The sequence below is a fragment of the Ranitomeya variabilis genome, chromosome 4 (assembly GCF_051348905.1).
Source record: "Ranitomeya variabilis isolate aRanVar5 chromosome 4, aRanVar5.hap1, whole genome shotgun sequence".
Taxonomy (NCBI): Eukaryota; Metazoa; Chordata; class Amphibia; order Anura; family Dendrobatidae; genus Ranitomeya; species Ranitomeya variabilis.
This window is the reverse complement of record NC_135235.1, coordinates 650,784,286-650,807,608: the sequence shown is the minus strand read 5'-3', so window position 1 is coordinate 650,807,608 and position 23,323 is coordinate 650,784,286. Positions and strand designations below refer to the sequence as shown.

Genomic DNA, 23,323 nt, shown 5'->3' with positions numbered 1-23,323 from the left:
TAAGTAACATTTCCCACATGTCTACTTTACATCAGTACAAATTTGGAACCAACATTTTTTTTTTGTTAGGAAGTTATAAGGGTTAAAAGTTAATCAGCGATTTCTCATTTTTACACCACCATTTTTTTTTTAGGGACCACCTAACATTTGAAGTCACTTTGAGGGGTCTATATGATAGAAAATACCCCAAAAGTGACACCATTCTAAAAACTGCACCCCTCAAGGTGCTCAAAACCACATTCAAGATTCTTATTAACCATTCAGGTGCTTCACAGGAATTTTTGGAATGTTTAAAAAAATTAACATTTAACCTTTTTCACAAAAAAATAACTTCAGATCCAATTTTTTTTATTTTACCAAGGGTAACAGGAGAAATTGGACGCCAAAAGTTGTTGTGCAATTTGTCCTGAGTACGCTGATACCCCATATGTGGGAGTAAACCACTGTTTGGGCACGGCAGAGCTCGGAAGGGAAGGAGCGCCGTTTTAATTTTTCAACGCAAAATTGGCTGGAATTGAGATCGGACGCCATGTCGCGTTTGGAGAGCCCCTGATGTGCCTAAACAGTGGAAACCCCCCACAAGTGACACCATTTTGGAAACTGGACTGCCCAAGGAACTTATCTAGATGTGTGGTGAGCACTTTGAACCCCCAAGTGCTTTACAGAAGTTTATAACGTAGAGCCGTGAAAATAAAAAATCATATTTATTCCACAAAAATTATCTTTTTGCCCCAAATTTTTAATTTTACCAAGGGTAAGAGAAGAAATTGAACCCCAAAAGTTGTTGTGCAATTTCTCCTGAGAACACTGATACCCCATATGTAGCGGAATACCACTTTTGAGGCACAGTGCAAAGTTCAGAAGGGTAAGAGGCATCATATTGGAGTTCAGATTTTGCTGGAATGGTTTGAGGGTGCCATGTCACATTAGCAGAGGCCCTGAGGTGCCAGAACAACAGAAACCCCCTATATGTGAACTCATTTTACAAACTATACTCCCCAATGAATTCATCTAGGGGTGCAGTGATCATATTAACACCACATGTGCCTCACAGAGTTTTATACCACTGAGCAGTGAAGAAAGAATAAATTACATTTCTACAACTAAACTAAACTAAAATGTTGTTTTAGCCCCAAATTTTCTGAGGGCTAATATGAATGTTTTTACAACAAACTGAGGTCCATTTTTTTCCTGAATGTGCCAATACCCTACATGTAATCGGGAAATATTTTTCAGGCACAGCGCAAAGCTCAGAAGGCAAGGAGCGCCAGATTTTACTGTTATGGTTTGCAGGTGCCATAACCCACTGGGAGAGCCCATGAGGTGCCAGAACAGCAGAACCCCCCATATGTGACCCCATTTTACGAACTACACCTCTCAATGAAGTCATCTAAAGGTGCAGGGATCATATTGACACCATGGGTGTGTCACAGAATTGTAAACCATTGGGAAGGGTAGACAAAATAACTACATTTTTACCACCAAAATTTTGTTTTAGCCAAAGATTTTACATTTACACAAAAAGTGGGTAAAAATGTCACCAAAATTTGTCCCACAATTTCTACTGAACGTGGCAATACCCCATATGTGGCTGTATAGTACTACTTAGCCATACGGAGAGACTTAGGAGGAACGGAATGCTATTTGCCTATTCAAGTGAATGGGTCTGTGCACGCCAGTGTGTTTCCATGAACCATGTGTCCGTGGGCAAAACACGCTGACATGTCTGTTTTTTAATGTCATCCCGTACATGTGCATACGCATAACACAAATAGATGTCATCTTTGTTACATGTATCGGCGCTGGGGAAGAAGCGTTACAGTACGCGCTGTTCCCCGTCGCTGGGTGCTGAACACAGCTCTCATCATTCTCCCCTGCTCTGCCAGCGATATAGGAAAAAAAGTTCCCGCAATTTAGTCCTTTTCACCATTTTGACTATTATGTCATTCTATTGCTTAACCCCTTCATGACCCAGCCTATTTTGACCTTAATGACCTGGCCGTTTTTTGCAATTCTGACCAGTGTCCCTTTATGAGGTAATAACTCCAGAACGCTTCAACGGATCCTAGCGGTTCTGAGATTGTTTTTTCGTGACATATTGGGCTTCATGTTAGTGGTAAATTTAGGTCGATATATTCTACGTTTATTTGTGAAAAAACCAGAAATTTGGCGAAAATTTTGAAAATTTTACAATTTTCACATTTTGAATTTTTATTCTGTTAAACCAGAGAGTTATGTAACACAAAATAGTTAATAAATAACATTTCCTACATGTCTACTTTACATCAGCACAATTTTGGAAACAAAATTTTTTTTTGCTAGGAAGTTATAAGGGTTAAAATTTGACCAGTGATTCCTCATTTTTACAACAAAATTTACAAAACCATTTTTTTTAGGGACCACCTCACATTTGAAGTCAGTTTGAGGGTTCTATATGGCTGAAAATACCCAAAAGTGACACCATTCTAAAAACTGCACCCCTCAAGGTGCTCAAAACCACATTCAAGAAGTTTATTAACCCTTCAGGTGTTTCACAGCAGCAGAAGCAACATGGAAGGAAAAAGTGAACATTTAACTTTTTAGTCACAAAAATGATCTTTTAGCAACAATTTTTTTTATTTTCCCAAGGGTAAAAGGAGAAACTGGACCACAAAAGTTGTTGTCCAATTTGTCCTGAGTACGCTGATACCTCATATGTGGGGGTAAACCACTGTTTGGGCGCACGGCAGGGCTCTGAAGCGAAGGAGCGCCACTTGACTTTTTGAATGAAAAATTGGCTCCAATCTTTAGCGGACACCATGTCGCGTTTGGAGAGACCCTGTGTGCCTAAACATTGAAGCTCCCCCACATGTGACCCCATTTTGGAAACTAGACCCCCCAAGGAACTTATCTAGATGCATAGTGAGCACTTTAAACTCTCAGGTGCTTCACAAATTGATCCGTAAAAAATAAAAAAGTACTTTTTTTTTAACAAAAAAATTCTTTTAGCCTCAATTTTTTCATTTTCACATTGGCAATAGGATAAAATGGATCCTACAATTTGTTGGGCAATTTCTCCTGAGTATGCCGATACCTCATATGTGGGGGTAAACCACTTTTTGGGTGCACGGCCAGGCTCGGAAGGGAAGGCGCGCCATTTGACTTTTTGAATGGAAAATTAGCTCCAATCGTTAGCGGACACCATGTCGCGTTTGGAGAGCCCCTGTGTGCCTAAACATTGGAGCTCCCCCACAAGTGACCCCATTTTGGAACCTAGACCCCCCAATGAACTTATCTAGATGCATAGTGAGCACTTTAAACCCCCAGCTGCTTCACAGAAGTTTATAACGCAGAGCCGTGAAAATAAAAAATAATTTTTCTTTCCTCAAAAATGATTTTTTAGCCCGGAATTTTTTATTATTCCAAGGGTAACAGGAGAAATTGGAACCTAAATGTTATTATCCAGTTTCTCCTGAGTACGCTGATAATTCATATGTGGGGGTAAACCACTGTTTGGGCGCACGGCAGGGCTTGGAAGGGAAGGCACGCCATTTGGCTTTTTGAATGGAAAATTAGCTCCAATCATTAGCGGACACCATGTCGCGTTTGGAGAGCACCTGTGTGCCTAAACATTGGAGCTCCCCTACAAGTGACCCCATTTTGGAAACTAGACCCCCCAAGGAACTTATCTAGATGCATAGTGAGCACTTTAAACCCCCAGCTGCTTCACAGAAGTTTATAACGCAGAGCCATGAAAATAAAAAATAATTTTTCTTTTCTCAAAAAATGATTTTTAGCCCCCAATTTTTTATTTTCCCAAGGGTAACAGGAGAAATTTGACCCCAAAAGTTGTGGTCCAGTTTCTCCTGAGTACGCTGGTACCCCATATGTGGGGGTAAACCACTGTTTGGGCACATGCCGGGGCTCGGAAGGGAAGTAGTGACGTTTTGGAATGCAGACTTTGATGGAATGGTCTGCGGGCATCATGTTACGTTTGCAGAGCCCCTGATGTGCCTAAACAGTAGAAACCCCCCACAAGTGACCCCATTTTGGAAACTAGACCCCCCAAGGAACTTGTCTAGATGTGTGGTGAGCACGTTCAACCTCCAAGTGCTTCACAGAAGTTTACAATGCAGAGCCGTGAAAATAAAAAATAATTTTTCTTTCCTCAAAAAAGATGTTTTAGCAAGCAATTTTTTATTTTCCCAAGAGTAACAGGAGAAATTTGACCCCAAAAGTTGTTGTCCAGTTTCTCCTGAGTACGCTTATACCCCATATGTGGGGGTAAACCACTGTTTGGGCGCACGTCAGGGCTCGGAAGGGAAGTAGTGACATATTGAAATGCAGACTTTGATGGAAGCTCTGCGGGCGTCACGTTGCGTTTGCAGAGCCCCTGATGTGCCTAAACAGTAGAAACTCCCCACAAGTGACCCCATTTTGGAAACTAGACCCCCCAAAGGAACTAATCTAGATGTGTGGTGAGCACTTTGAACCCCCAAGTGCTTCACAGAAGTTTATAACGCAGAGCCGTGAAAATAAAAAATCATTTTTCTTTCCTCAAAAATAATTTTTTAGCCTGCAATTTTTTTTCCCCAAGGGTTACAGGAGAAATTGGACCCCAAAAGTTGTTGTCCAGTTTCTCCTGAGTACGCTGGTACCCGATATGTGGGGGTAAACCACTGTTTGGGCACACGTCGGGGCTCGGAAGGGAGAGAGCACCATTTGACTTTTTCAACGCAAGATTGGCTGGAATCAATGGTAGCACCATGTCGCGTTTGGAGACCCCCTGATGTGCCTAAACAGTGGAAACCCCTCAATTCTAACTCCAACACTAACCCCAACACACTCCTAACCCTAATCCCAACCCTAACCCCAACACACCCCTAACCCTAGTCTTAACCCTAATTCCAGCCCTAACTGTAATTCCAACCCTAACCCTAAGGCTATGTGCCCACGTTGCGGATTTGTGTGCGGATTTTTCCGCACTGTTTTTGAAAAATCTGCAGGTAAAACGCACTGCGCTTTACCTGCTGATTTACCGCAGATTCCCAGTGTTTTTTTGTGTGGATTTCACCTGCGGATTTCTATTATGGAGCAGGTGTAAAATGCTGCGAAATCCGCACAAAGAATTGACATGCTGCGGAAAATACAACGCAGTGTTTCCGCGCTGTATTTTCCGCACCATGGGCACAGCGGATTTGGTTTTCCATAGGTTTACGTGGTACTGTAAACGTGATGGAAAACTGCTACGAATCCGCAGTGACCAATCCGCTGCGGATCCACAGCCAAATCTGCACCATGTGCACATAGCCTAATTCTAACCCTAATTCCAACCCTAGCCCTAAGTGCAACCCTATCCCTAAGTGCAACCCTAAGTGCAGCCCTAAGTGCAGCCCTATCCCTAAGTGCAGCCCTATCCCTAAATGCAGCCCTATCCCTAAGTGCAGCCCTATCCCTAAGTGCATCCCTAAGTGCATCCCTAAGTGCAACCCTAAGTGCATCCCTAAGTGCAACCCTAAGTGCAACCCTAAGTGCATCCCTAAGTGCAACCCTACGTGCATCCCTAAGTGCATCCCTAAGTGCATCCCTAAGTGCAACCCTAAGTGCATCCCTAAGTGCAACCCTAAGTGCATCCCTAAGTGCAACCCTATCCCTAAGTGCAACCCTAAGTGCAACCCTATCCCTAAGTGCATCCCTAAGTGCATCCCTAAGTGCAACCCTAAGTGCATCCCTAAGTACATCCCTAAGTGCAACCCTAAGTGCATCCCTAAGTGCAACCCTAAGTGCATCCCTAAGTGCATCCCTAAGTGCATCCCTAAGTGCAACCCTAAGTGCATCCCTAAGTGCAACCCTATCCCTAAGTGCAACCCTAAGTGCATCCCTAAGTGCAACCCTAAGTGCATCCCTAAGTGCATCCCTAAGTGCAACCCTAAGTGCATCCCTAAGTGCAACCCTATCCCTAAGTGCAACCCTATCCCTAAGTGCATCCCTAAGTGCATCCCTAAGTGCATCCCTAAGTGCAACCCTAAGTGCATCCCTAAGTGCATCCCTAAGTGCATCCCTAAGTGCATCCCTAAGTGCAACCCTACCCCTAACCCTACCGCCAACCCTACCCCTAACCCTAATGGAAAAACAAAAAATAAATATATTTTCTGTATTTTATTATTGTCCCTACCTATGGGGGTGATAAAGAGGGGGAGTTATTTACTATGGTTTTTATTTTGATCGCTGTGATAGAACTTATCACAGCGACCAAAATGTGCAGGAACGAATGTGCCAGCTGGCAGATTCGGCGGGCGCACTGCGCATGCGCCCGCCATTTTCCAAGATGGCGGCGCCCATGAAGAAGACGGCCGGACACCGGGAGGGACATCGGAGCTAGGTAAGTATGGGGGGGTGGGATCGGAGGACCTGGGGAGCCGACAGGAGGACCGGGGGAGCCGACAGGAGGGAGGAGGGGAGCGGAACTGAGATCGGGGCAAAAAGGACGACTGGGGAGGCGATCGGCGGGGTGGGGTGGGGTGGGGGCAGATCGGGGTCTCCAGCCATAGCAGATGCTATTGCAGCATCGGCCATGGCTGGATTGTAATATTTCACCATTTTCATAGGTGAAATATTACAAATCGCTCTGATTGGCAGTTTCACTTTCAACAGCCAATCAGAGCGATCGTAGCCATGAGGGGGTAAAGCCACCCCCCCTGGGCTGAAGTACCACTCCCCCTGTCTCTGCAGATCGGGTAAAATGGGAGTTAACCCTTTCACCCGAGCTGCAGGGACGCGATCATTCTGTGACACAGCATATGCGTCACAGGTCGGATTGGCACCGACTTTCATGACGCATACGCTGTGTCACAGGTCGGGAAGGGGTTAAATAAGAATAAAATAAAACATTCTCTAATATTCAGGTAACTATTGCTCATTTCATATCACATCATTTATATAGGTGATATGAATAGCCATATAAAGGATTATTTTTACATAAAGGAATATAAGAATATAGAATATGATAAGGAAAGTCCATGATCTGAATTTATGGTACACTTTGATAGGGCAAATTGCCAGTCTACTGCTAAATAGATTCTTCTTGCTAATGGAACTTTTAGTTTTATGCTTACGCAAAGCTTTTTTTAAAAACTTCTTAATGTGGACAGCAGTTTAATGTTGTTTTTATTTTCAATTCCTGGTGCCAAAATGTGTGAGCCAAAAATATCAGTAACAAAAATCAGGATGAGAACAGAGGACAGGAGACTAAACTAGTTCCAGTAACATGTGAGAAACCTTTGTTATTCGCTCTCCTTCATCTGGTTCCTATCTGTCAGTTCGTTGCCATAAGGGTACCGTCACACATTGAAATTTCCATCGCTACGACGTTACGATTCGTGACGTTCTAGCGATATCGTTACGATATCGCTGTGTCTGACACGCTACTGCGATCAGACACCCTGCTGAGAATCGTACGTCGTAGCACATCGTTTGGAACTTTCTTTCGTCGCTTGATCACCCGCTGACATCGCTGGATCGTTGTGTGTGACAGCGATCCAGCGATGTCTTCGCTTGTAACCAGGGTAAACATCGGGTAACTAAGCGCAGGGCCGCGCTTAGTAACCCGATGTTTACCCTGGTTACAAGCGTAAACGTAAAAAAACAAACCGTACATACTCACCCGTCGGTGTCCTTCAGGTCCCTTGCCGTCTGCTTCCTGCTCTGAGTGCCGGCCGGAAAGTGAGAGCAGAGCGCACTGCTCTCACTGTACGGCTGCACTCAGAGCAGGAAGCAGACGGCAAGGGACCTGAAGGACACCGACGGGTGAGTATGTACTGTTTGTTTTCTTACGTTTACGCTGGTAAACAGGGTAAACATCGGGTTACTAAGCGCGGCCCTGCGCTTAGTTACCCGATGTTTACCCTGGTTACCCGGGGACTTCGGCATCGCTCCAGCGCCGTGATTGCAACGTGTGACCGCAGTCTACGACGCTGGAGCGATGATCATACGACGCTGCGACGTCACGAATCGTGCCGTCGCAGCGACGAAAATTTCAATGTGTGACGGTACCCTAAGTGTATGACTCTAAAATGTCTGGTGCCAAAACACGGGGCATAAAAACATCAGGAACAAGAGATAAGGTGCTAAACCAGTGCCACTTACAACTAAGAAACATTTATTTGAATGAAGGCAGAATAACCAAAGTGTAACTACCCTGCCGGTATCACTGCATGGCCTCCCATCCCCATCTGCATTACACTCAAACTCACTTACTTCTCTTGGCCTTGTTGTGACTTCTCTCTGCTGCCAGCTCCATGCTGTGTGCCTCATGTCTGCGGCTTGCTCTGTGCATGCTCTGTCTGTGTGCATAGGGGGGCGGCACTGGCAACTCCTGTGTCTTATTGAGACTGTGCACCTTGCTAAGGTGTCCCCAGCCAATTGCCATGAGGCTTCCTGTATTTAAGAGATCCCCACCCATTGGAGGGGGCCTGTGGAACTTACTCGCTCAGTCAGATCTTAGCTGCTGAGGTGCCAGGCCCTGTCTCTGTTAATCTCGTGTCCGCCACCCAGGGGGGCGTTGTACCCTGGTCTGTGTCCTGTGTAGCCACCCAGTGGGGCTTAGTATCCTGGCCTATGTCCTTGTGTAGCCACCCAGCGGGGCTTAGTACCCTGGCCTATGTCCTTGTGTAGCCACCCAGCGGGGCTTCGTACCCTGGCCTATATCCGCCACCCAGAGGGGCGTCGTACCCTGGCTTGTGTCCATGTCTCTGTGCCTTGTCCTGTTCCTGACTTTGTCTTAGCCTAGTCCTGTTCCTGTGTGTTTCTATCCCTGCCTTGGTTTCCTTTCCCTGCAGTGAGTACTCTGTGTCTTGCTTTGCTCTGCTTTTGGCTCTGCTCTCTGCGACCTTGCTTTGCTCCTTGCTCTGCATTCTGTGACCTTGCTCTGCTCTCTGTGGCTTTGCTCTCAGCTCTGCACTCTATCTTGCTCTGCACTCTGACTTTGCTCTGCTCTCAGCTCTGCACTCTGTGGCTTTGCTCTCAGCTCTGCACTCTATCTTGCTCTGCACTCTGACTTTGTTCTGCTCTCAGCTCTGCTCTCTGTGGCTTTGCTCTCAGCTCTGCTCTGTTACTTTGCTCTGCACTCTGACCTTGCTCTGCACTCTGAGTACAAGTCAATGGGACTCAAGTATCAGACGGTATCCCTGATGGGTCCCAGGGTCTGAAGGAGAGGAAACTCTCCTTCAGGCCCTGGGATCCATATTAATGTGTAAAATAAAGAATTAAAATAAAAAATATTGATATACTCACCTCTCCGACGCAGCCTGCACCTTACCGAGGGAACCGGCAGCCTTCTTTGCTTAAAATGCGCGCGTTTACTGCCTTCCGTGACGTCACGGCTTCTGATTGGTCGCGTGCCGCCCATGTGACCGCGACACGACCAATCACAACAAGCCGTGACGTAATTTTCAGGTCCTGATGCCTAATTCTTGGCATTCAGGATTTGAAAATTACGTCACGGCTTGTGATTGGTCGCGTCGCGGTCACATGGGCGGCACGCGACCAATCACAAGCCGTGACGTAATTTTCAAATCCTGAATGCCTAGAATTAGGCATTCAGGACCTGAAAATTACGTCACGGCTTGTGATTGGTCGCGTCACGGTCACATGGGCGGCACGCGACCAATCACAAGCCGTGACGTAATTTTCAAATCCTGAATGCCTAGAATTAGGCATCAGGACATGAAAATTACGTCACGGCTTGTTGTGATTGGTCGCGTCGCGGTCACATGGGCGGCACGCGACCAATCACAAGCCGTGACGTAATTTTCAAATCCTGAATGCCTAGAATTAGGCATCAGGACCTGAAAATTACGTCACGGCTTGTTGTGATTGGTCGCGTCGCGGTCACATGGGCGGCACGCGACCAATCAGAAGCCGTGACGTCACGGAAGGCAGTAAACGCGCGCATTTTAAGCAAAGAAGGCTGCCGGTTCCCTCGGTAAGGTGCAGGTTGCGTCGGAGAGGTGAGTATATCCCTATTTTTTATTTTAATTCTTTCTTTTACACATTGATATTAATACCGATTCCCGATATCACAAAAGTATCGGATCTCGGTATCGGAATTCCGATACCCGCAAGTATCGGCCGATACCCGATACTTGCGGTATCGGAATGCTCAACACTAATCTTCACCCTGAAATAAATATTATACAAGTCACAGACAGATGGAGAAGTCACATCTATGATCAGCTCTAATCCTGTCATCTCCACCATTCTAATTACACAAGTATAAAATATATAATACTGGTGGATAAAACAAGACTGAGCACAAGACCTTCACAGCCGTCTACACATCATAAGGGAGATCGCATGTCACCTTCTCTCCATCTACCTGATGATCCAGAAACATCAGGATTTTTTTTGTTTACAGTCCTGTGGAAGAAGAGGATGGGGACATCTCTCTGGTGTTGTGCTCTTACAGGATAAAAATGGAGGAAACACAAGGACTGCACTCATTCTTTACATACAGATAATTATAGGTCGTGTGTATTTAGTCGTGTCTATTACCTGTTGATGTGAGGGGCTGGGGAACCTCCATCATGGTTTTCTTGAACATATCTTTATGTGCTTCTAAATACTTCCACTCCTCCATGGAGAAATAGACTGTGACATCTTGACACCTTATAGGAACCTGACACATGCAATGATACCATCATCCCCCTATCCCTTCATAGCGTCACTGAATAATGTCCCAGTATTCCTAGCAGTGTCACATCTCCAGTCAGCAGTTCAACCATTTTGTAGGTGAGATCATTATTATTATAATTATTATAGCGCCATTTATTCCATGGCGCATAACATGTGAGGAGGGGTATACATAATAAAAACAAGTACAATAATCTTAAACAATACAAGTCACGGCTGGTACAAGAGGAGAGAGGACCCTGCCCGCGAGGGCTCACAATCTACAAGGGTTGGGTGAGGATACAATAGGCGAGGGTTGAGCTGGTCATGAAGTGGCTTGGTCGGGCGGTGGTTACTGCAGGTTGTAGGCTTGTCGGAAGAGGTAAGTCTTCAGGTTCTTTTTTAAGGTTTCAACGGTAGGTGAGAGTCTGATATGTTATGGTAGAGAGTTCCAGTGTAGGGGTGATGAGCGAGAGAAATCTTGCATTCGATTGTGGGAAGAGCTTGAGCTTGTGGGACTGGGAAGAGTGGGCAACCATTTACTTTAATGAATAGGTCTGTTGGGGAAGTTGTGTGAGATGGGAGAAAGATGATGAATTCTGTTTTGTCCATATTAAGTTTTAGAAATCTAGCAGAGAAGAAGGATGAAATAGACAGACATTGAGGGATTCTGGTTAGTAGGGTGGTGATATCTGGTCCAGAGATTTAGATCTGTGTGTCATCAGCATAGAGGTGATACTGAAAGCCATGAGATTCTATGAAATGTCCCAGGTCGAAGGTGTAAATGGAGAAGAGCAAGGGCCCTAGGACTGAACCTTGTGGGACTCCGACAGATAGAGGGTGAGGTGAGGAGGTGGTGTGTGAGTGGGAGATGCTGAATGTCCGGTCTGTTAGGTATGATGAGATCCAGGATAGGGACAAGTCTGTGATGCCAAGGGATGAGAGGGTCTGTAATAATAGGGAATGGTCCACTGTGTCAAAGGCAGAGGACAGGTCCAGGAGGAGGAGGAGGACAGAGTAGTGTCGCTTGGCCTTGGTGGTTAATAGGTCATTAGAGACCTTAGACAAAGTCAGTAAAAGGCGGATTCTTTAGGAGCGCTGGATAGGTAGCCCTAGTGAGAGGAGAGTGCACAGTCCCCCCGCAGTTCCAGCCGAACACCTCCGAAGGATGACAGAAACAGGAAAAGGGTGAAACTCGGTCAAAGTTACAGGTATTGTGGTGTTATAAAGAGCGGCATCCGCATTATGTAGGGAACTTATGTCTGAAAGAGGGAGGAGGGATTCAGAGATTGAGTGTAGATCGAGGTGTTTCTGCGAGGGTGTGCAAGTTTGTGGGGTGGGGATTGTGGACAAGGAGTGGAGAGGGAAGATAAAGTGAGTAGGTTGTGGTCAGAAAGAGGAAGAGGTGAGTTAGAGTGGTTAGATAGGAAGCAGAGGCGGGTGAAGATGAGGTCCAGTGTGTGGCCATCTTTGTGAGTGGCTGTAGAAGACCAATGAGTGAGGCCGAAGGATGAAGTGAGAGATAGAAGTTTAGTGGCAGCTGAGAGGGAAGTGTCAATGGGGATGAAGTCGCCCAAGATTATAGTGGGGATGTCAGCGGAGAGGAAAAGAAGTAGCCAGGTGGTGAAGTGGTCAAAGAAGAATAAATAATTTTTATTTTTATATAGGGCTAACATATTCCGCAGCGCTTTACAGTTCGCACACATTATCATTGCTGTCCCAAATGGGGCTCACAATCTAAATTCCCTATCAGTATGTCTTTTGAATGTGGGAGGAAACTGGAGTGCCCGGAGGAAACCCTCGCAAACATGGGGAGAACATACAAACTCCTTGCAGATGTTGTTCTTGGTGGGATTCGAAACCAGGACTCCAGTTCTGAAAGGCTGCAGTGCTAACCACTGAGCCACCGTGCTGCCCTAGGATCTTCTGGTCACTGATGTCCTCATGTATCAGGGGGTGAGGTGGAGGCCCCGTGATTGGGCTCAGGGTTCTTCCACATCCCTCAGACACAGGGGCCTCACAGCACTCACTAGAGGTCTTCTTCCCTACTGTGTAATCCTGGTTATGGAAAGACACAATAATAAATCTCACTACAGACATTTCGAGAGTCCTCAACTCACCAGTTCTGTCGATCTGTTATTCCCATAGATAAGAATCTCTCACCTCTCTAGTAAGCTGGAAAGGATCTCTAGGGTGAGGTGTAATATCCTCTCTGCTATCTTGTTCCTGTCCCTATCCATCCCTGATGGGTCAATCAGGAAGAGTGTCCTATATAGAAGATCTCCACTGAGAGGATTCGATATTGTAGAGACCTGAATAGGAAAAAGAAGAGCTGAGTAAAGTCATGAAGATCCCATGTAATAATACAATTACTGGAGTTAATAAATGGAAACATATGTGGAGACAGAACATATAGCTGTCATATTCTTTCCTTTCATGATTGAATGCCATGTAGGGGGAGGCAGAGTTGATGAAGACGTTGTGGCAACAGGGGGGTTGACATGATGCTGTTTGTAGTTTGATATGCTGATGTTGATGTGTGATTATTTATATGTGATAGTAAGTTCCTGATTAATTAGTGAGTGTTAGGCCATGTGCACACGGTCAGTATTTTTCGCGTTTTTTCGCTATAAAAACGTGATAAAAACGCGAAAAAATGCTAACATGCCTCCCATTATTTTCAGTGTATTCCGCATTTTTTGTGCAAATGTAGCCTTTTTTTCCGCGAAAAAATCGCATCGCGGAAAAAAAAGCAACATGTTCATTAAAATGCGGAATTGCAGGGGATTCTGCACACCTGGAAGTGCATTGATCTGCTTACTTCCCGCACGGGGCTGTGCACACCATGCGGGAAGTAAGCAGATTATATGCGGTTGGTACCCAGGGTGGAGGAGAGGAGACTCTCCTCCACGCACTGGGCACCATATAATTGGTCCAAAAATAAGAATTAAAATAAAAAATAGTCCTATACTCACCTTCGATGTCTTCCCGCCTCTCCGCTGCATGCTGCCGCTTCGGTTTCTATAGCTGGTGTGCGGTGAAGGACCTGCAATGACGTCACGGTCTTGTGATTGGTCGAGACCGGTCATGTGACCGCTCACGTGACCGCGACGTCATGGAAGGTCCTGAACCACACCGGCATCTATAGGAACGGACGCCTGCAGCAGGGGCGGACCTACCGCCGGTTCAACCGGTGCAGCCGCACCGGGGCCCGGAGGTGGAGGGGGGCCCTTGCAGGCAGGGACATACAGGGGCCCGGCTTTGTGCTGCTGCAGTAGATCGGTGCACGGGTGCAGGCCCCGCACTGTATTAGCAGTGTACAAGTGCCGGCCGGCATTCTCCTATTGCAGACACAGCAGGAGCCTGTGTGTCTGCTGATCTGACGTCACCTGCGCGCCGGAGAGGAGAGATGAAGTTAGTAGAAAGCCATGGGGTCCCGGCAGGAGGTATGTGACGGGCTTCATCTCACTCCTGCTTTCTTATCTGCTTTCTGTAGAGGATCTCTCTGTACTGTGAGATTTATTGCACCACCTTAAGTTTACATACAGATAAGGTCTCGGCTCCAGCGTCACCCGATCTGCATGTAAGCTGAAGCTGCAGCAATAAGTCACAGTGATCCTCACCCTGCACTGTGTGACCCTGAGCCCGGCTCCAGGACATCCCACATTATATATCAGATATATATTTGTACTATGTGCACATATATAGTGTTATATGCACTGAGCACTGACCAGGCTGCAGAAACTCACATTATAATATAGTATATTATAATGGTCAGTGCTCAGTGTATATAACACTATATATGTGCACATAGTACAGTGCACAGTATATACAGTATGGAGCATCATGTGTGGTCATTATACAGTATGGAGCATCATGTGCGGTCAATATACAGTATGGAGCATCATGTGCGGTCATTATACAGTATGGAGCATTATGTGCGGTCATTATACAGTATGGAGCATCATGTGTGGCCATTATACAGTATGGAGCATCATGTGCGGTCATTATACAGTATGGAGCATCATGTGCAGTCATTATACAGTATGGAGCATCATGTGTGGCCATTATACAGTATGGAGCACTGTGTGGCCATATTTTTTTATTTATAATTATTCTTTATGAAAGTGTGATCAGCAGTGCTAAATGGGTGTGGTTGGGACGTGGATATGGGTGTGACTAGTTATGAATGGGTGTGGCCAGAGGCGTGGCCTAAAATTTGCCGCGGCGCACGTTGCGCGCCACAAGCTTGGTCCCTCTTTCCCATCTTCAAAAGTTGGGAGGTATGATGCTGGGCAGGGAGGGGGGCCCAGACACATTTCTTGCACAGGGGCCCAAAGCTGTCAGTGTCCGCCACTGGCCTGCAGGTGAGTATAACCATTTTTTTAATTATTTTTAAACATTCTATCTTTTACTATAGATGCTGCATAGGCAGCATCTATAGTAAAAAGATGTTCACACTTGTCAAACACTATGTTTGACAAGTGTGACCAACCTGTCAGTCAGTTTTCCAAGCGATGCTACTGATCGCTTGGAGAACTTTAGCATTCTGCAAGCTAATTACGCTTGCAGAATGCTAAAAAAACGCGAAAAAAAACGCAAAAAAAAAATGCGGATTTCTTGCAGAAAATTTCCGGTTTTCTTCAGGAAATTTCTGCAAGAAATCCGGACGTGTGCATATACCCTTAGGGTATGTGCACACGTCCGGATTTCTTGCAGAAATTTCCTGAAGAAAAACGGAAATTTTCTGCAAGAAATCCGCATTTTTTTTTTGCGTTTTTTTTCTGTTTTTATCGCGTTTTTTTTAGCATTCTGCAAGCGCAATTAGCTTGCAGAATGCTAAAGTTCTCCAAGCGATCAGTAGCATCGCTTGGAAAACTGACTGACAGGTTGGTCACACTTGTCAAACATAGTGTTTGACAAGTGTGACCATCTTTTTACTATAGATGCTGCCTATGCAGCATCTATAGTAAAAGATAGAATGTTTAAAAATAATAAAAAAAATAAAAAAAATGGTTATACTCACCTGCAGGCGTCCATTCCTATAGATGCCGGTGTGGTTCAGGATCTTCCATGACGTCGCGGTCACGTGAGCGGTCACATGACCGGTCTCGACCAATCACAAGTCCGTGACGTCATCGCAGGTCCTTCACCGCACACCAGCTATAGAAACCGAAGCGGCAGCATGCAGCGGAGAGGCGGGAAGACATCGAAGGTGAGTATAGGACTATTTTTTATTTTAATTCTTATTTTTGGACCAATTATATGGTGCCCAGTCCGTGGAGGAGAGTCTCCTCTCCTCCACCCTGGGTACCAACCGCACATAATCTGCTTACTTCCCGCATGGTGTGCACAGCCCCGTGCGGGAAGTAAGCAGATCAATGCACTCCTAGGTGTGCAGAATCCCCTGCAATTCCGCATTTTAATGAACATGTTGCTTTTTTTCAGCAATGCGATTTTTTCGCGGAAAAAAAGGCTACATTTGCACAAAAAATGCGGAATACACTGAAAATAATGGGAGGCATATGTTAGCGATTTTTTCGCGTTTTTATAGCGAAAAAACGCGAAAAAAACGCAAAAAATACTGAACGTGTGCACATGGCCTTAGAGTATAGGACTCAAAAGATGTATAAGTTCAGAGTGGAGTCCAGTCAGTGAAGGAGAGTGGAGTGTGGAGTAAAGCTGGACAAGACAGTGTCAGCAAGTGCAAGAAGAGGGGGCTATCCTGGAAGGTGTATTGAGAGCCATACCCCTATTCCCCCTGTGAGGAAGATGTCGGCTCGGTCGCAGACTGGTTCGAGCTGATAGAAAGGCAACAGTGACTCAAATCGCCACCCGTTACAACCAAGGTAGGCCTAAGAGCATCTCTGAACGCACAGTGCGTCGAACTTTGAGGCAGATGGGCTACAGCAGCAGAAGACCACACCGGGTACCACTCCTTTCAGCTAAGAACAGGAAACTGAGGCTACAATTTGCACAAGCTCATCGAAATTGGACAGTAGAAGATTGGAAAAACGTTGCTTGGTCTGATGAGTCTCGATTTCTGCTGCGACATTCGGATGGTAGGGTCAGAATTTGGCGTAAACAACATGAAAGCATGGATCCATCCTGCCTTGTATGGAGCATCTTTGGGATGTGCAGCCGACAAATCTGCGGCAACTGTGTGATGCCATGTCAATATGGACCAAAATCTCTGAGGAATGCTTCCAGCACCTTGTTGAATCTATGCCACGAAGAATTGAGGCAGTTCTGAAGGCAAAAGGGGTCCAACCCGTTACTAGCATGGTGTACCTAATAAAGTGGCCGGTGAGTGTATATATATATACTACAGCAGCCGCCCAGCCCAGGCCCCCAGCACAGCCTGTATAGATACAGTGTATATAATATATATTCAGGACAGGTGCTGGGGGCCTGGGCGGCTGTTGAAGTATATACACTGCACAGTACCACTCCCCTGTATATATACACTGCACAGTACCTCTCCCCTGTGTATATACACTGCACAGTACCTCTCCCCTGTATATATACACTGCACAGTACCACTCCCCTGTATATATACACTGCACAGTACTACTCCCCTGTATATATACACCGCACAGTACCTCTTCCCTGTATATAACACTAGGCGGCGCCCTAGCTCACCCTGTTCCCTGGGATACTTCAGATGGTGAAGACGCTGGGGCCCCGCACCCTTGTCTTAACTCTTAACTTAGCCCTTTGTCGGTCCCCTTCTCCCGCCCAGGGAAGCAGGGGCGCTACTGTGCACCGCAGTACAACAACCAGACAAACAGGGCAACAAAGACAAGCATGAACTAAAAACTTCACACACAAAAAATATTCACTCACAGAGGAAATCCATCAAGGTGTGCAGGAAGGGGAAGAAAGCAAAACAGAGAAGGACAAAGGATTATCAAGCATACAAACCAAACAACAGTCGCTTATAACTCCTCCAGCAATCTTTCTCTAACCAACTTCTCTCCCTCCTATTGTCATGAAGAAAGTGCTAACTCTGACAAGCACTAATAGAGCCCAGATTTTACAGGGAAAAGGAGTGGCTAATCGAGCACAGCTGAACACAGGAATTTCCAACATGGCCGATTAACCGCTGTTCTGCTGGAAGAAGAAATAAACACATTTTATAAACCCGAGAAGTGCTTCTTCTCAGAGGCAGAGTAGGAGGAACCAGACGCTGCGGTCTTCAGGCTCCCCTCCGTTGAGGTAACCACATGACAATATGGATGAGTAACTGAACACAGAAATTTTTTTCCAAGCTTTTATTGAATGTTACATAACACCGAAATGTACCACAGAACACGTAATATTATATAGTGGGGAATATAAATATTTTATACACTGACAATTTTGCAAGTGATTTGCTCATAGCTATTCTCCTATTGACTTCTGATGTCGTCACTGCATCTTGAGTGATCATTGATCCGAGTAGGTTGAAGTCCTTTACAACTGTGAGTTTGTTGCCCTCCATCTCAAATGTGTTCCGGTTATTCTCAGCAGTGGTCAATATTATTGTCTTCTTTGTATTGAGTAGGAGTCCCATGCTCGAGCTTTCCAACTTGACACTCCGTATTGCGTATTTACGATTGTTGATAATTGTTCCAGCAATTTTGATTCCTTCTTTTTTTGGCAAGTCCAGACTTCCTGAAAATAGCTTTTGCATATAAACTGAAGAAAAATAGTGACAGGATGCAGCCTTGTCTGACACCTTGCCTTACTTTGAACCATGTCATGTTCCGTTTGGACTGTTGCTTCTTGGTCAATGTAAAGGTTCCTGAAGAGACTTATCAGATGATTTGGCACATCATGGTATACCAAAGTATTTGGTGATCAACACAGTCGAAGGCTTTGCTGTAGTTGATGAAGCAAAAATAGATCTCTGTGTTGTATTCTTTGGCCATTTCCATTAACCATCTAATGTTAGCAAACATCTCTTGTTCCTCTGCCTTTTCTGAATCCTGCTTATTCCTCTGGCAGTTCTTTGTCAAAGTAAAGCTGTAGCCATCTTTGTAGTATCTTTAGTAGTATTTTGCTGGCATTTGGTATGAGCACAATAGACCAATGATTTCAAGAGTCAGTGGTATTTTCCCTCTTCAGCTGATTGTTAGCATATGTATAAATACTGGTCACTACTGCTTTATTGTTTGGATTGAAAATTTTTTATTGCAGCTGAATTATCACATGGGTGAATAAAAGATTAATTTCACTGGATGTGTTGCCTCACTCTCCATATCTATTGACTATTAGTGATGAGCGAGTATACTCATCGCTCGGGTGATCTCCGAGTATTTGTTAGTGCTCTGAGATTTAGTTTTTGTTGACGCAGCTGCATGATTTATGGCTGCTAGACAGGCTGAATACATGTGGGGATTCCCTAGCAACCCCCACATTTACTCAGGCTGGCTAGCAGCCATAAATCATGAAGCGGTGTCAACAAAAACTAAATCTCCGAGCACTATGAAATACTCGAAAGATCACCCGAGCGTGCTCGAGAAAGTCAGAGCAACGAGTATACTCGCTCATCACTATTGACTATTGGTGACTGTTTGATCAAGTCTTTAGAGGAGAGCATCCTCTCCTTCAAATTGCCTGTGCTGCTGCCTTTCATTTAAAGGGAATCTGTCAGGTTATTTTTGCCTGCCTTCGTAATAGTATCCTGAAAAAGGGCTTGGGCAGTCCATTCAGGATATGTAACTTTTATTGATGTACGTTACCCAGTTTTGTTGCTGTAATCCCCCGAAAATGTATTTCGTCTGCTCTCCTGACCGGAGTGTGACAGCTGTATAGAAATAGAGTTTTTCTAAAAGAGTGATTTTAATGGATTTCATACACACCTTGCACCTCTTCTCCTGGTCAGTTGAGAGGAGGATGGCTAATTGTAAGTAAAAATGGGTGCAGGACATAATTCTAATTTCTTTCATATCTTCCCCAAAAGCTCTTGCTAGTGGAATAATTTGACTGCCATATGTCCAAGCCTACTTTCACCATCCTACACACACCAACATGACTATGATATATCCATAATTTGGGTTAAAATTAAATTTCTGTGCTTTTCCAAGTACAAAAATCCTGACACTTAAAATCACAGAAGTGATTATGTTCTCCAATCACAAATACATTAGTGGGTTGTGATGACAACAGAATATTATCGATATGACATGGAAATAAATATTGCCTTTCCATTGTGCCATGTGATATCTCTGGTATGGACTGGAAACGTCCAGTCTACTAAAGTGAAATTATCTTCCCTACAAATAAGAACCCCATTTGATAGCAAAAAAAATACACAGAGAGAATTCTCTCTTTCTGTGAATGTCAGCTCGTCACTAATTTAATTATCTACTCACAGGAGATGCTGCCAGGTGTCCAGAAATATTAGATATGTATTTATCTAATCCATAACACAATCCACAATGATATTATAATAAACGTTTTATTAGTTATTGCAAATAGTGTCATTTATTGGTTTCGCTTTCTTTTCAAATCTGACTTTACTTGACTATAACTGGTATATTTTCTGTTGTACTACCTATCATTAACATAAATCTGTAGCAAAATTAAAATGGTTCTCTCCTTTGTGCTTCCTTTGATGTCTAAGAAAATGAAATCTCTGGATAAAACACTTGCCACATTCGGAACATGAAAATGGTTTTTCCTCTGTATGAATTTTCTGATGTCTAACAAGATGAGATCTCTGGCTAAAACATTTTCCACATTCTGAGCACGAATATCGCTTTTCCCCTGTGTGAATTTTCTGATGTATATCAAGATTTGATTTAAAGGTAAAACATAGCCCACATTCTAAACATGAAAATGGCTTCTCCCCTGTATGAACTCTATGATGTATAACAAGTTGTGATTTCTTCTTGAAACATTTCTTACATTCTGAACATGAAAATGGCTTCTCCCCTGTGTGAATTCTCTGATGCATATCAAGATGTGATTTCTTCATGAAGCATTTCTTACACTCTGAACATGTAAATGGCTTTTCCCCTGTGTGAACTCTCTGATGTATAACAAGATTTGATTTGGTGTTAAAGCATTTCCCACATTCTGAGCAAGAAAATGGCTTGTCCCCCAAGTGAGTTTTCATATGCGCAACTAGATTCGATTTCTCTGTAAAACATTTCCAACATTCTGAACACGAATATGGCTTCTCTCCTGTGTGAAGTCTCAGATGTCTAACAAGATGTGATTTCCTGGTAAAAAATGACCCACATTCCGAACAAGAAAATGGCTTCACCTCTTTGTGATCTTTTTCATGTTTAACAAGATTTGATTTATCTGTAAAACGTTTGCTACATTTTATACATGAAAATGGATTCTCCACTATCTGATCTCTTTGATGGTCAACTTTCTTCCTTTTATTTTTCTTAACATTCTGTGATAGCTCATATGATAGAAGCTGTTGAATAGGATCAGATGATAGATCTTCAGTGTGTACAGTGGAAGATATATCGGCTTTAAAATCTGTAGACATCGCATGTCCCTCTGAGATTCTGAAACAGTCATCTGCCAAGAATGAAAAAGGAGTTGAGCATAATAATATTGGGATGATGGTATTAACATAACAATGTTAGTTTATTTGACTAGTTTGTTAAAGCCAGCTCCTTCATACGTTCATGTTTCACTGTGCTTTACATCAACAATTTCAAGTGAAGTTCTCTGTAGAGAATCATAAACGGACAATTAAAGGGAATCTGTTACTACCTGGGACGTATATGACCTATTAAAATGGGCATATAGGTAATAGAAATGTTACCTTAGTCTTAACTGTATGCCTTATATTAATGGTCTTGTTGCTGAGAAATGTTATATTCTTTCTTTATGTTAATGATTTCTTCCAGGCTCCGGGGCATGCAGAGTACTTACCCCCTCCCGTCAGCGTCAGTTACGTCCCAGGAATCATGCACCCTGCACTCACTCAATTACATAACTCATCCTCCCATCTGTGGGCACTGCATTCAGAGATCTTCTGCGCAGGCGCCGGTGAGTCAATGTGACCTCCGGTGTGCATGGCGATAACTATACAGGGAGGAAGTGGGGAGAACACCTTATCGGCGCGCACACCACTAGAGCGTAAGTCGCTGGTGCCTACACAGAAGATCCCTGAGTGTAGCGCCCACAGAATGGAGGATGAGGTATGTATTTCTGAGGAAGTGCAGGGAGCAGGATTCTGATGCTGCAAGACCATTAATATGAGGCATTCAGATCGGACTAGTGTAACATTTCTAATACCTGTATGCTCATATTAATAAGTCATATACAGTGCCTTGCGAAAGTATTCGGCCCCCTGGAACTTTTCAACCATTTCCCACATATCATGCTTCAAACATAAAAAGATACCAAATGTAAATTTTTGGTGAAGAATCAACAACATGTGGAACACAATTGTGACGTTGAACAAAATTTATTGGTTATTTTGAACGACAAGAATTTCAGTCAGTCGATGTACAAAACTGATAGAGACATACCCCAAGCGACTTGCAGCTGTAATCGCAGCAAAAGGTGGTGCAACAAAGTATTAGGCTGCTTTCACACTAGCGTCGGTACGGGGCCGTCGCGCTGCGTCGGCCTGACGTACCGACGCATACTGTGAAGAAAATGCCCGACGTTGGCAACGGAAGCAGTCTTAAGACGCTTCCACTGCTTCTTTGTAAGGTCCGGGGAGGAGGGGGCGGTCCCGACGCACAAAAAAAGTTACATGTAACTTTTTTTGTGGCGGAGGTGTGCCAAAACACGACGCAACCGTCGCACGACGGATGCGACGTGTGGCACTGCGTCGCAATGCGTCGTAATGTTAGTCTATGGGGAAAAAACGCATCCTGCAGACAACGTTCTCCTAAACGACGCATTGCGACGTGCTGCCAAAAACGCTAGTGTGAAAGTAGCCTTAAAAGGGGCCGAATAGGGGAAGAGGGATGAACAGAATTTGTATCCATTTGATGCACTCTCAAACATCTGCAATCTCTTTAACCCTTTCACTCATCAGCCTGTTTTCATCTTCCTGACCAGGCCAAATTTTACAATTCTGACCAGTGTCATGTTATAAGGTAATAACTATGTAACGCTTCAACAAATCCCAATGATTCTAAGATTGTTTTTATGAAAAATTTTACTTTATGTGGTAAATTTAGGATGATATTTTTTGTGTACATTTGTTAAAGTATTGAAAATTTGGTGAAAATTTAGCACATTTCGGAATTTTACAACTTCTAATTCTTATGCTCTTAAACGAGGTAGTTATATCCAACAAAACAGTTCATAAGTAACATTTACCACATATCTACTTTGCATCATAATAATTTTTGAAACAATTTTTTTGTTAGGAAGTTAAAAGGATTAAAAGTTTATCAGCAATTTCTAATTTTTCCATCAAAATATACAAAACCACTGTTTTTAGGGACCACATGACAGTTGAAGTGACCTTAACCCCTTCAAGACGCATCCCTTTTTCGGTTTTGCGTTTTATTTTTTCGTTCCACTCCTTCCCAGAGCCATAACTTTTTTATTTTTCCATCAATATGGCCATGTGAGGGATTATTTTTTGTGGGCCGAGTTGTACCTTTGAACAACACCATTGGTTTTACCATGTCTTGTACTAGAAAACGGGGAAAAAATTCCAAGTGTGGTGAAATTGCAAAAAAAAGTGCAATCTCACACT

General features: G+C 44.2%; 1 protein-coding gene across 1 annotated transcript in view; it reads right to left on the bottom strand.

Annotated features, from left to right (window-relative positions):
• Nucleotides 1–19,161: 19,161 nt before the first annotated feature.
• LOC143766169 (uncharacterized) overlaps nt 19,162–23,323 on the bottom strand; it is a 30,648-nt gene continuing 26,486 nt past the window's right edge. Inside the window, exon 7 of the mRNA XM_077253636.1 lies at nt 19,162–21,171. Coding sequence (XP_077109751.1) covers nt 20,195–21,171 — 977 coding nt within the window. The 3' untranslated portion in view covers nt 19,162–20,194. The remainder of the gene's footprint in view (nt 21,172–23,323) is intronic.